This window comes from Oncorhynchus kisutch, linkage group LG13 (genome assembly GCF_002021735.2).
Source record: "Oncorhynchus kisutch isolate 150728-3 linkage group LG13, Okis_V2, whole genome shotgun sequence".
NCBI lineage: Eukaryota > Metazoa > Chordata > Actinopteri > Salmoniformes > Salmonidae > Oncorhynchus > Oncorhynchus kisutch.
This window is the reverse complement of record NC_034186.2, coordinates 65,658,138-65,673,220: the sequence shown is the minus strand read 5'-3', so window position 1 is coordinate 65,673,220 and position 15,083 is coordinate 65,658,138. Positions and strand designations below refer to the sequence as shown.

General features: G+C 45.2%; 1 protein-coding gene across 9 annotated transcripts in view; it reads right to left on the bottom strand.

Moving 5' to 3' along the window:
• The window catches only part of LOC109901687 (oxidation resistance protein 1), a 208,585-nt gene that overhangs the window by 13,654 nt on the left and 179,848 nt on the right, over positions 1 to 15,083 (bottom strand). For all 9 annotated transcript variants that reach the window (XM_031786958.1, XM_031786961.1, XM_031786963.1 and 6 more), the window contains 4 exons: positions 7,803 to 7,964; positions 6,876 to 7,060; positions 4,025 to 4,737; positions 2,071 to 2,227 (listed from right to left, as the gene is read on the bottom strand). In XM_031786958.1, coding sequence (XP_031642818.1) covers positions 2,071 to 2,227; positions 4,025 to 4,737; positions 6,876 to 7,060; positions 7,803 to 7,964 — 1,217 coding nt within the window. The remainder of the gene's footprint in view (positions 1 to 2,070; positions 2,228 to 4,024; positions 4,738 to 6,875; positions 7,061 to 7,802; positions 7,965 to 15,083) is intronic.

Sequence of the window (15,083 nt, the reverse complement as noted above, 5' to 3'; positions counted from 1 at the left end):
GTGGAGTTCCGCGCGCTAGCAGCAGAGGGTACCTGGAACCCGGAAGCGCTGTTCGACATGTTCCTGCACGGATTATCGGAGGAGGTAAAGGATGAGCTTGCAGCACGAGAACTACAGACGGATCTCGACTCACTCATCGCTTTAACCATCCGGATCGATTGTCGGCTGTGGGAACGTATGAGGGAGAAGAGGTCCAATTGTGGTCCCAATCCCTCGCTCAAGGATCCCACCTTGCATCTAATGAACTCCGGAAGTCCCCGGGGTCACCCACCAGACCATCCCCGTCAACCTACGAGTGTCGGGGAACCACAGCGAGACGATCCAATTCCTGCTAATTGAGTCTCCGCAGGTTTCCGTGGTATTGGGATTCCCTTGTCTCCAGCGACACAATCCCTCTATTGACTGGTCTACTGGTGCCATCGTGGGCTGGAGTCCGTTCTGCCACACTCATTGCCTGAAGTCAGCTCTGCCTGCCCCGGGACGTCTTCCTGCGGAGTCCTTGGACCTCTGGGAGGGGTTCAGTAAGGCCCAGGCCACTTCACTTCAGCAGTCCCGACCGGTATCCAAGAAGGTCAAGCAAGATGCGCTGGCACGCCGCTATAGCCCCGTGGCTACATCCCCAGAAGCCGAGACCTTTCCCCCCCGCTCCAAGATCATTAGCCCCTCTGCTGTTCGTCCTCTGTTGCCCCGTAGCCTCCGTATACTTCCTACCTTTTCTGTGTCTAGAATTAAACCCATGTCTCACAGCCCTTTATCTCCTGTTTTCTGTCTCCTGTGGCCGTCTCTAAATGGCATGAGGCTGTTATGCCACTCTGCTGTCTTGTGTCTCTGTGTATCAGGTTGTATATGGTATTTTCCCCCACTGTCTGGAACTCTCTCACCATTGTCAGGATACTTTACACACATCTTCTGGGTCGCCACTCAACTAGGTCATCCAGCAGGCATAGTCAGTCTGCCAGTGTGTGTGTGTGCATGCACGTGTGTTTGTGTGTACGAAAGTGTTTGTGTACGTGAGTATGTGTAAATGTGCGCATCTGTGCACGGATGTGTGTGTGTATAAAGGCACAGTGCTACCCATGGGAACAGAGCCAGCAATGTAACAGGGCAGCATTACAGGAGACATTCTGAGATAAACACATTCCAACCACCCTACAATGGCACATGGCCATGGTGATGGTGGTGTGACTGTGTCTGTGACCAGAGACAAGATTGGTGGCCTGTCTGCCTGCTTCAAATGAGATTAACATGTGAGACTGAGAGGAGTGTGCTGTGCTGGTCAACACAAGCCTACTGGCTACTGGGAATGAAAACAGCTGTAGGGCAGAGTTTCCAAAGCCAAAGAATGGCTGGTCAAGCATCTTATCAGATTCATAACTTTCAGCCCTCTCGCTCTCCAGGACTGGAGACAAAGGCAGCACTGTGCTCAACATTGATAATGAGGTTGTGGCAAATTCATTGCAACAAAGTGACTTTTCAGCATTAACTAATTGAATTAAGCTGTTGAAGCAATTTGGAATAATTCACTAGAAAAACATATTTTACAGCTTTTGATGAAGATACATGTTTCCTTGTACTGTTCTTTGAAAGGCCTAAACGATACATTCATTATGAATACTGCTGACATTGCTGTGCAACATCCCAGCGGAGTCAAAATTGACAGATCTCCTTACGATCAATACCGATATACATAAAAGAGCAAAAACAGTTAATTTGTGCTGTTGTGGACAGAAATGTAATCCAAAGCACACTGAGATACTGCACAAAATGTATGTAACTGAATTGCTTTTCACAGCCTGGTCCACTTTTCACACAGGGGAAAAAGTGGTTAGTTATGTTCCCTCTGTGAAAAATACATGTATTCTATTCTATAGATATTTGTGTATGTCTGTGTGTGTGACAGTGTGTGTCTGCAGAGTGGGTGAATAAATACATAATGTAGCTGTCTGGTCTGGTCTAGTGGCAGCATAGTGAGATGGGCTTGGCACTGGGCAGACAATGGGGCTGCACTATAGTGATTCTGCAAACCTTGGCGCTGCAGTGTGGTGCACACACACACACACACACACACACCTCTCCTGCGGCACAGCGAACCAGTACTCATGTTTCCTGTCCCTCTGAGCGTACTGCTGCATGGAGGCGCTGGCGTTGGACACAAATGTCTTCTTCATGGGCTGGCCCACCCGCAGACACAGGAACTTGTGGGACCGGTGCCTCCGCCGCTCCGACACTGTAGAGCCACATGACAAACAGGAAATGATCACATGATAATGAATTGTTATCTTATCCATCTTAACAGTTACATGGCCAAAGCAGTTACATGGCCAAAGCAGATACCAATCGGATTTCAATCTTTCAGAATATGTTTCAATTTAGTGACCAAATGTAGGCCTACTCCTGGTTTAAAACATATCCTCTTATTATCTAGTAGTCCCTCACTACAACACTGGACCTAATCCATCTGTAATTAAGAAAACATTTCAGATCTATTTGATAAAAGGGTCTTTATTTCGATTTTTTTTATTTCACCTTTATTTAACCAGGTAGGCCTGGTTTACCAGGTATCTCAACAGACATTTATTCTGTGCCAGAATAATAGGAAGATGATCCCAATAAACATAGATCATAACGGATCGTGACACCAAAACATATACCTGCTTTTATTAACGACCCATTAGAAGGTCAAATCAGTGGGACTTCTACAAAGAAAAGAGACACTTTGTGACATAACACAGGCTGGGACCCATAGTCAGAAACAGAGCCAGAGAAATGGTTAATCTACTTAGAAAACACAGCTCAGTGGGAAAAATTATATTTGAAAACGCAGTAATTGGGCTTGTTTTGAAGTGGGGCCTCGGCTAGCGTCTGCCATGGTAATATGGTGTGGAGTAAAGCAGAATCCTGCTGTGATCCCAGCCAATAAGAGCAAACATTCTAGGAACTCTCTGTGGGGTGAGAATTATGGTGATATAAATTATTTGAACACAACCAGACCTGGGTTCAACCAGTATTAGTTTCCTTTCAAAAAATACTTTGAGAGTTTGATTGAGCCTGCCTGGAGTGGCAGATGGGCGGAGTTTTCACTTTTGACTATTCCATTGGTTCCAATGCACCAGGCAAACTCAATGAGGTGCAGCAAAAGTGTTCAAAAGAAAACAAATACTATTAGAACCCAGGTCTGAACACAACTAAGTGAGGCACTAGAGCTCACATAGAACTGTAGAACAGTGGAAGAATAACATACATAGCACCTATAGCAGGCATGACACAGAACACAGTAGTGGTTTGAGCCTGCAGACTACTGTGGTAGTCCATATTCTAAGGTAAGAAATGTTCAATGTTTACTGAAAAAGACATCAAACCAAAAAGAGAAGGCAGCTATAAAATGTAAATAGTTAAGTCCCTTCAAATGCTGCACGTGTCTCTGAGAGTTTTAAATGCAGGCCGTCTAAACACTACTGTGTTTCCCCTCAGATGTTAGGTATGGGTGTTTGTGTTGTCTCTCTGTGTTTGATTTTTCACGTTTTAGCCTAGCTTGGAGTTGAGTGCACATGGCAGCAGACCGGCTAACAGCAGAGTTAGATCAAAGCGGAGTATAATGCCTCATTCCTGCTCATTCCTGTAAGTGATAACAGCACACCACACATTTCCACAGTTCTCTCTCCCTTTTTTAGTCCAGTTACAACTGGGGAGGCACAAAGGTGTGACAGGAGGTTATCAGGAGCACACTGCAGCCGAGGTGTACGGAAGCAGTCGGAGCCAACCTTCCTGTGATAGCACTGGGAGCTTCATTAGAATAAACATGATGATGATAATTGCAGAGATGGCAAATGGCAGCAGCATACCTGGCAGTGAGGATGTGTAATAATCTGCAATAACTGTCTATAGATTTGCCTTCATGTTGAGAACTCAAGTAGGGTGGAAGCTGAACATATTTTCGCACCTACTGAAAAACAATGTAAGTGCATATTGTAAGGCTATGTATTTTATATTTTCATAATACAACAGAGATCCGTTATCTCACTACCTTCTGCAGAGTCCTGTCCCTCCTCCTTTTTTGTTACATTCTCCATTTGCTCTGTGGCTTGTTGCATAGTGTGACTCTTCCACATCTTCCTCAGTTCCTCCACGTCCGTCTCGGAGTCCCGGGACCCTTCTCTGCTCAGTTTGGGCCTGTCCCCTGGACTCCCCTCCTGGCCGGAGGGCTCCCCAGGCCCGGTGGTAGAGCTCTGTGAGGCAGGGCGTGAGGATGGTCCCTGGCCTAGTCCCTGGCTGGTGGTGAGTGTGCTTGGTGCTGCCTTCTCCACATCCACACTGTGCTGCTTGGAGCCCATGGTAGACTGGCTCCGGGCCGTGTGGTGGTCTGGATTGTCTACTGATGTGGTGGGTTGTTTCCCCTGGCCCTCCACTGGCGGCTGGCTGACTGATTTGCAGGCGCAGCTTGCGGCCCCTGGGGCTTCTCCTGGGGGGATGAAGGCCTCCACCTGGGTGACAGTTTGGATGGACTCTGTGGAGGCTGTGGCTGAGGAGGACATGTCCAGCCGGGGGTCTTCGGAGGAAGTGGCCTCCTCCCGAATTGGGGAAAGCTCTGACTCTGTAAAGACATCCTCGGAGAAGGAGCCCTCCGTGCTGCGGGGGGCCGCGCTGCCACTGCCGTTGCCCGGGACTCTCAGACGTTGCTCTGGGTCTGGCTGAGAGGAGGTGGAGGGCCCGCGCTCTGAGATCAAAGGCTCCAGATGTCTAGATAGGGAAGAAAACAGTAAAGAAGAAAATACAAGTTAGAGAGGTCTGAATTTGAATGCAGCAGAATGGAACCATTTTATTTGGTTTATTACAGTATAATGTGGAGAGACCAGGTGAAACATGTCATCCTCTCAATATGGAATTAATATGAATCATGTTTGTTTGGCGCATAAGTGAACGGCTCTGCATAATAATCTGAAGAGGTTTTGTACAGTAAATTAACAGGGACACAGTGTAACAGTGTAACAAAAACACTATGCAGCCAGCCAGCCAACTAACAGGATTCATCTACATACTGTAACAGCGCACTAGACTCCACATGTTCTCCAAAGACCTCGTGGGACTAAAATAGTTTGTTCCTAGGTCCACCGGTGTCTATGATAAAACACTGGCATTTGTTATTGTCTGCTCTTTGAGACAGAGAGAGACAGAGTCTGCTTGCATCATATTTGAGAAAACAGCTGTCCTCACACACAGAGACAATGGCTGCGTTTCAATCTCAAAGTAGAACCCTCAGCCCTTGAATGACGTTTTACATCGTCACATCCGAGTGTACCTTAAATGTCCCTTGCCCAAGCAAGGGAGAGTGATGATCGGAGAGGCAACGTCCTTGGTGGAAATCTGGAAGTTGAGCTTAAAAACAATCAACCTAAAGCTTTTAATGTACCTAGTAAGCTAACGTATCTAGCTAAAGCTATTAATGTACCTAGTAAGCTAACATATCTAGCTAGCACTCCTGTCAGGTAGCTGGCTACAGTTACCCGTAGCTGGCTAGCTAGTTTTATTGTTTGGTAATTTATTCTGATACATTTCAGAATTCCCCAAAATATGTTTATGAATCTAGCTCCGTTATATAGGCTCCTCACTGCGAGACTAAGCTAATTTGCCAACGCTAAAATCAATGTCTATTTATATTTTCTAGCAAGCTAGCTTCAATACTTTTTTCTGACATGCCAAAAATGCAGCCTTGTTGATAAAATTTTACACTTCGCAGCCACCAGATTTGACATGATGTGACTACAGTTTGCATTGAATTGTGGGTCGTGTCAACCCCGCAAGTGACCAAAGTGGTTTACTCATTCCTTTGGGCTAAATCGAGGGCTGAGGGGGAAACGTTAGTGAATTGGACCTCCACTTAAGATGGCAATCAAACTGCATCTGGTTTCGACGGGGATTCCCCTGAGGGAAAGTGGCTAGGGCAAGGGGTGAGGGGGTATAAATAACGTGTTTGGACTGCAGGCAATAACCATTAGACGTCACAAAAGATGCTCCATGAGATCTGAACACCTAACACAGCCCAAATCCACCACTGAACATTTTCACAGACATACTGGATAGGCACTAGAGTGGAAGGGCTAAGCATAGCTCTATAGTTACAATAATAATAAATGTTTCCTAGCAGACACTTTCATCCAACTTACAGTTCAGGAAGTGCATACATAATTAGCATGTGTATGTGATCTGAGCGGGACGTGAACCCACGACCTTGGCATCGCTGCCGCCGCGTTCTTAAGAACCGAGCCACAGAGGAACACAGCTACAAATAGCTAATGCTTTGGTAAGATTTCATCATAGTATTAATATAACACAATTATCTTGATCTGAGAAAACAATCCACTTTAAATTGCTAATAAAAATAGAGACGGTAGGAGATCTGTATGTGGGTGGCATGCCATGGAGATAAACTAAGCTGGCTGCTGAAGTGGATATATTATTACATCAAGCAAATGGGTGAGCAATCCAGACGTAGGTGGGTGAATGCATAGTTCATTAACCTTGATATAATTGTCATTTCCTTTTTGACATGGGGGATATAATGAATCTGTTGGATGGTTTCTGATGTAATCAGTGTGCGCCTGCAGTGCCGGGCTGATGAAGTGATTACGGAGGGGCTGTGATGTGTAACCAGGGATGGAGTGGTAGAAAAATAAGTGGGTAAACGAGTGATGTGTAACGTAAACGCAAACAACGTTCATTTTGTGTAATAGGTGTGGAAACGCTACTCCTCTCCACTACATTCCTGTTACTGTGGTTCAGTAGGCACAAAACGGATGCTACGGTGTGCTCTAATGAACGGGACCCCTGTGTGTGACTGTCAGACAGACAGACCGACAGACAGACGACAGGGCTCTTACGCAGGCACGGCCTCTCTGATCTTGCTGTCAGTGATCTCCTTGTAGATGGCTGCAGACATGACCTCCTCCAGGGGACACATGTAGCCGTACTCCTCACAGCCGTGCTCCTGCACCAGAGGGTCCATCCTGTGGGGGTCAAACATGATGTTGTTGGGCGTCACCAGCAATACCCCGCTCACCGCACCCTGAGGGGAGAGAGAGAGAGAGAGAGAGAGAGAGAGAGAGAGAGAGAGAGAGAGAGAGAGAGAGAGAGAGAGAGAAAGAGCGCGAGAAGAGCGAGAGAGAGAAAGAGAGAGAGCGAGAAGTGGGAGAGAGAGAGAAAGAAAGAAAGAAAGAAAGAAAGAAAGAAAGAAAGAAAGAAAGAAAGAAAGAAAGAAAGAAAGAAAGAAAGAAAGAAAGAAAGAAAGAAAGAAAGAAAGAAAGAAAGAAAGAAAGAAAGAAAGAAAGAAAGAAAGAAAGAAAGAAAGAAAGAAAAAAAGAAAGAAAGAAAGAAAGGGTTAGACGGAGTAATATAGCTAGAGCATGAAAAAGCTGGCAGTGAAAGAAATGTGTCAGCCATTTACTGGAGGAGATATATTACCTTGCCAGCATAAATAAACAAAATGGCTGTACTGTACTGCAGGTATCCAAAAGAAACTGATGGATATTGACTATGAACAGGAAGCTCCAATACTGACCTCCCTGTGGGGGTGAAAGCTGCAAAGCTTTGATTTAGACTGAATGGATCAATATTGGTTTCATTTTGTTCAATAGCATGGATCTGAGCTACTAGAGGTGGATGTTGGCTGGCGGAGGGCCAGCATTCCTGAAAGTCCTCTGAATTTCTCCATGAGCTTACCTTATAATACTGTACTTATTTTATATATAGAAAATACTATATATATTGTATAGTACTGTAATATATATATGAATATACATGATATGTACCTTGCCGTCTGTGATGTACTTGCAGTTGATTTTGAGGAACTTCTCTGTCAGGGCCTCTTCCTCCTCAGAGGTGGACGACACTACACGTGCCTGGCGGAGTGCTGAGAACACTGGAGCATGGTGATGATGGTGAGCCTCTGGCCTGGGAGCGCCATCGGATTCCTACAGGGGTGGCCATTTTGAATAACAGGAGAGGAGGGAGAAGTAAAGGGTGGACAAGAATGAACACATTTATCATTTAGTGATATGTTAAAAAACAGTTAGTTATAGCTTTAGATTATCCTCCAAATCATATAGAATAGATCAAGTCAATAGAACAGTATCAACAGCAGCGTATCAATTCAACAACACTCAACGCTCAAACAACATTGAGTTGAATGTAATCAATATAAGCAATCTTAGATTTCAGTAACAAACTTCTTGCACGCTTCTCATACCATAGAAATAGAATGAATAGAAAGGTAATCTCATTCAAGTCAATGATGGCATAATGGGTGGACTGGCAGCCATTTTGAGTGGCAGCCATTTTGAGTGTACCCATTGCTTCACAATATCTGGCAGCCATTGTGAATGTACGTACTCATGAGTTTACCAGTCAAATGTCCAGGGTTAGAGCTTTCAAGCCATTCTATTCATTCTATTTCTATGTCACATACTCAAGCGACATGTTACATTGCATATAACCTGATTATATAACAAGTGATAATAACGAAGAAGGAGTTGGCAAAATCAGAACTAAGTTTGTCTCCCTACATCAAACCAATCAGCCAGGGTATCTAAATATACAGTGGAGTATGGTTAGTCTACATGTAGCAATGTTTTTTGCACTGCTAGCCAATCAGGTTAACAAACAGACAGAGACAGAGAAACACATGTACACTACATGACCAAAGTATGTGTACACCTGCTCGTCGAACATCTCATATCGAAAATCATGGGCATTAATATGGAGTTGGTCCACCCGTTGCTGCTATAAGAGCCTCCACTCTTCAGAGATAACTTCCCACTAGACATTGGAACATTGCTACGGGGATTTGCTTCGCTTCAGCCAAGAGTATTAGTGAGGTTGGGCAGTGATGTTGAGCGATTAGGCCTGGCTCGCAGTCGGTGTTCCTATTCATCCCAAAGGTGTTAGATGGGGTTGAGGTCAGGGCTCTGTGCAGGCCAGTCAAGTTCTTCCAAATTGATCTCGACAAACCATTTCTGTATGGACCTCGCATTGTGCACAGGGGCATTGTTGTGCTGAAACAGGAAAGGAGCTTCCCCAAACTGTTGCCACAAAGTTGAAAGCCCAGAATCATCTAGAATGTAATTGTATTCTGTAGCGTTAAGATTTCCTTTTACTGGAACTAAGGGGCGTAGCCCAAACCATGAAAAACAGCCCCAGACCATTATTCCTCCTCCACCAAACTTTACAGTTTGCACTATGTATTGGGGCAGGTAGCGTTCCAAACCCAGATAAATCTGTTGGACTGCCAGATGGTGAAGCGTGATTCATCACTCCAGAGCTTTACACCACTACAGCCGATGCTTGGCATTGCAAATGGTGATCTAGGCTTGTGTGCGGCTGAGTCGTTGTTGCTCCTAGACGTTTCCACTTCACAATAACAGCACTTACAGTTGACCAGGGCAGCTATACATTTTACAAACTGACTTGTTGGAAAGGTGGCATCCTATGACAGTGCCACGTTGAAAGTCACTGAGCTCTTCAGTAAGGCCATTCTACTGTCAATGTTTGTCTATGGAGATTGCATGGCAGTGTGCTCAATTTTTTTTTACACCTGTCAGCAACGGTTGTGGCTGAAATAGCCGAATCCACTAACTTGAAGGAGTGTCCACATACCTTTGTATATATAGTGTATGTCTCCCTACATCAAACCAATTAGCCAGAGTATCTAAATATGCAGTATAGCTAGTGAGTGTTCATTTGTAGCAATGTTTCTGCACTGCTAGCCAATCAGGTCAACAAACACACAGAGACAGAGAGAGACATGTATGTCTAATCAGATACATTAGTAAACGAATGCACTTCCTGTAGTCTGAAGTTCATAATGGCAATTAGATAGAAAAACATATCTATATGAGGCTGAAGCATTCACCTTTATGGTGGCTTGCTAGTTGATGCTTGATTAGTTTAATAGAAACAGAATGAGAAGTGCACATGAAGACTATTTAAATACAGCTCTATTATTCCTCCATCTACATACATCATACACTTCGTCATGCAAGTGTGTGTAGATCAGTAGACTGACTATTCTTCCTGTACTGAAATGTTAACTGAACTCCAGCACTGCCGATGTATGCAACGTACACTGAGAAATGAACTCTCACTCAGTCTCATGGAACATGAAACAGAAATATCAGGCAGACATGACCTAACTACAGATGTGTGTGTGTGTGTGTGTGTCAGCAGTCTGTCTGTGTTATTGATCATATCAGCGTCATGTAACCCAGTAATAGACTCAGGTTAAACCCATGCTCCTGACCCAACCCAATCCCTGACCATATGGGCCACACAACAGCAAAGACCCTATTTAACCCTGTTCACACAACAAACAGACAGTGTTACTGTTCTTATGACAAGTAGAGGTAGAGAGTTTTACGATGTGTTATTATGTACACATCCAGTTTCTACAGTAGTATCTGCTGCATCTCACGTGGAGGACTCAGGGCTGTGTCAGGGCTGTGTGTTTGTTTTGCTTTTCAGACACACCGTTTCTCCTTTCTTCCGCTCCTGACTGCATGTGCTGCCATAGAAATAGAATGAATAGAACGGGCTTCCCCATTCAAGTCAATGATGGCATAATGGGTGAACTGGTGCCCATTTTGAGTGTACCCCATAGGAGTAAAGCAGGAAGTAAAAGCAGGAAGTGTACCCATCAATATGTGCTATGATTTGTTGATTCAACTCAACGTACATTGCAAAAACTACATTCCATTGCATGAGCCACATCAGTTAACATTATTTGAATGAACATTCTACATTCTACAAAAATGATAATACCAGGCAGCCATTACCAGGCAGCCATTATGAGTGTACCCATGAGTTTACCAGTCAAATTGCCAGGGTTAGAGGTTCCAAGCCCATTCTATTCATCGTTTGCTACAACACCTTGCTTGTTTCAGCAGTGGGCAACCAAGTTCCATCCCATTGTTAAGAGCCCATGTTATCACAGAAACTGAATTCAACCGTATGAACGCCTGGCCATCACGCCTTCAGTCAGCTGTTCAAAAAAAAGGAGGGGAAAAAATGCAGGTCATTTTATTTATGATGGTCTTTATCCATAAACATTTGTGCCAACCCTACTACAGTAATTTCTAGGCACTGTCTGTCAGATGTACTCCAGCTCCTCCGTTGTAAACAATGATAATGATTTATCCACAGATGGGGCATCTGCTGCCTGCAAACACCATACATGGTGGGGCTGGTCTTTGTGAGCGAGGCCACATGGCCTGCTACCGCGCCAGGCTGTGTGACTGGCTGCAGAGCCAGACGGAGGGAAGGAGAGATGGAGGGATAGGGAGGGTGTGGGAACAGGAGCCAGGCGGAGGGATGGATGGAGGGATAGTGAGGGTGTGGGAACAAGAATATGGTGGGATAGAAGGCTGCAAGAATGAAGGATGGAGGGATAGGGAGGGTGTGGGAACATGGCGCAGACAGAGAGATGAAGAGTAGGCGTGCAGGTCTGCTGTGTGTGAGACACCAAACCCACAGCTGTCTGCTGGCCTCTTGACACCCTCCCACACCTCTCCTGTCTCTGTCTCCCTGGGAGCACCAGCCCACGACTACTGACCCACCGGCACACTACTAGCAACACACACGCACACACACACTGGGAGCTCATGTGGCTGAGGGGGCAGCTCAACATGCTAGACAAAAAAACTACTGGCTGGGATTCCAACCCGGGCACTCTGGCACACAACAAGACTGTGTTAGCCCTTTGAGCTAAAACCTAGGCCTTCACTGAACCACCACCGTTACAGGAACATTATACATCAGTAGGAAAGAGAACATGACACTTGAGTGGTGCTCTCCTTGGTCGGTCACTGTCATCCACTTCAGGTGGATATCTACAGTGCTTCACCCATCCTCTCTTCACTGGCACATTCACTTCCTAGTGACTCATGCGCCAGTCCTCTCTGTTCTGCTGCAGTAATACTACAGCAACATGACAAGAGGTATTCACAGCCTCTAATAACACACAGCTCTAGGTCGAATCCCAAATGGCACCATATTCCCTATATGGTACGCTAGTTTTGACCAGGGCTCATAGGGCTCTGATCAAAAGTAGTACACAATGTAGGGAATTAGGGTGCCATTTGGGACACAATCCAACTGTCCCCCAGCAGCACATAGCTGACAACAGAAATCCAAACACTGGCCTGGTTTAAAATAAACAGTCCTAACATGCCCTTCTTCCTCTCTTAGACAACTTCCTCCATCCCCCTATCATCACAGGAGAGGAGGCAGATCACAGGAAGGAAGGGGTGGTGTGTGAGTGTGTGTGGTGGTCTAACGCAACACTGTGAGCTAACCCTCCCACTCTGCCCTATCATTCGTATGAGAGATACTCTTTAACAGTGTTCCAGTGTCTATCTGTCATCATGGTGTTGTTCATACCATAAACCAGCACTAGGCCAAGCATGCATAATATACTGTTTCCCTCAGGTACTTGGACAGCGGCCATATACACTGAGGATTGTATGTTTCATGTGTTAGCCTGATCAGGGTTCTAATTCAAGGCTAGGGGTTGGGGCAATGGGCACCCCATAACACATCAGAGTCTGTCCATAAGAACTTAAATACCAATGTGAACCCCACAATTGTCAAAGATATCAACGTGTGTGTGTCTCTGTGAGAGGAGGTGTACACTGGCCGACCGGAGAGTGGGAGAGAGGCTAAAGATGGAGGAATGGAGAGAGGGAGGGATGGGATGGTGTTATCACATGGTGCTTTGATCCCAGAGGCTATGGGAAATCAATCCAGTCTAGAGCTGCTTGCTAGGTGGAAGGAAGAAAGCTGACCATATAATGCTATGGATATTGCATCCATCCATTGAGTTGCTGCTGTTTGCTTTGCCAAGGTTGCATCCCAAATGGCACCCTATTCCCTTTAAAGTGCACTACTTTTGACCAGGGCCTTGGTCAAAATTAGTGCACTATAACAGGAATAGGGTGCCACTTGGGATGTGCCCATAGTAGCACAATCCCTCTAATAATATATATATGTGATGGGTTTTTTCTTTCAGTAAACCTATATTGCAGGGATCATCAAAAACATGTATTGATCGGATGGTCGGGGAGCAGGAACATAATAAAACTAGTATTTTTAGATTTCAAATGGACTTTTGACAAAAACATAATAATTTCAAACCTTGATTAGATTTGGGGACATTGCCCTACATAGGGTGCCGTCTTTCGAATAGCAAGTTAAAACGGGTATCCTGACTCTCTGTGGTCATTCAAAATCCCATGGAACTTATTGTAAGAGTAGGGGTGTTCACCCGGTGTCATGGCTAAATTCCCAACCTGGACTTTGAATGCACAGAGATACTGTGATGAGATCCTGAGGCCCATTGTCGTGCCATTCATCCACCACCATCACCTCATGTTTCAGCATGATAATGCAATTCATGGAAGCTGTAAATGTCCCAGTTCTTCATTGGCCTGCATACTCACCAGACATGACATCAATTGAGCATGTTTGGGATGCTCTGGATTGACATGTATGACAGCGTGTTCCAGTTCCCGCCAATATCCAGCAACTTCGCATGAAAGAGGAGTGGGACAACATTCCACAGGCCACAATCAACAGCCTGGTCAACTCTTTTAGAAGGAGATGTGTCGCACTGCATGAGGCAAATGGTGCTCACACCAGATACTTTCTACATTGTAGAATAACAGTGAAGACATTAAAACTATGAAATAACACATATGAAATCATGTAGTAACAAAAAAAGTGAGATTCTTCAAAGTATCCACCCTTTGCCTTGATGACAGCCTTGCACACTCTTGGCATTCTCTCAACCAGCTTCACCTGGAATGCTTTTCCAACAGTCTTGAAGGAGTTCCTACATATGCTGAGCACTTGTTGGCTGCTTTTCCTTCACTCTGCGATTCAACTCTTCCCAAACTATCTCACTTTGGTTGGGGTTGGGTGCCCAAACTATCTCAATTTGGTGGAGGTTGGGTGATTTTGGAGGCCAGGTCATCTGATGCAGCACTCCATCATTTTCCTTCTTGGTCAAATAGCCCTTACACAGCCTAGAGGTGTGTTTTGGGTCATTGTTCTGTTGAAAAACAAATGATAGTCCCACTAAGCACAAACATTGATTTGTTTAACACTTTTTTGGTTACTACATGATTCCATATGTGTTATTTCAAAGTTTTGATGTCTTCACTATTATTCTACAACATAGAAAATAGTTTAAAAAAAGAGAACTTGGGAGGGGGGAAAAAATACCCACCAGCGGTCCAAAACTACCAGCTAGTTGAGGAACCCTGCTATAATGATTCATGAAGATTTTTAGGAAGACCGAGGGACTCTTTTAGCCAACACTCAACAACATCCAGTGCTATTTATACTACAATAAAACATAACAGAATAGAATGACTAGTGATTAAGACAAGGAATGAATTCCTTCTCAGACCCCTTCAGGACAAACCACCTGCCTGCCTGAGCTTCCGTCCTGTACTGTATGGCCTTGCAGACAGGCTGCAATGTCGACTAAACAGAGAGAGTAGAAGGCTAGAAGTGGAATAATGTGGAAAATTTAACCACAGCTCCCCCATGTGGACATGTACATGTTCTGCAACCATGAGCAGAACAAACATATACTGTAAATTCACAGGATGCATCTTTTGAATCTTTTATCCTGATTCTCCTACAGAGATAGGAGGATGTTGGCAAGGTGGCAGAGTAGAGGTGAAACCCCGAGGTCCGGGCTGGGTTACCTGAGCAGCTGTAGTTTGGCACCAGCCACCCTGCAACGGGCTAGGCAAGTAATTTACACTAGTCCTACATTCCCTGGCCCTAAAAATAGTGGCCTACTCTGTTCTGTGCAACAGAAGGAAGGAAGTGAGGGTGCCAGAACACAACAGAACAGGATAGGACAGGGAGAGGGAGAGAGGTCAGGAGGACAGTGAGCTAGGCTGGCTACAGTCACAGCATGAGAATCGAATGCCAGCACAATGGCTAGCCAGCCATGACATCTCATGTCTGCCAGACATTACAGCCTGTTCTGTGCGGCCAGTGGAGCATGCTAAGGGGAGGACGGCTCA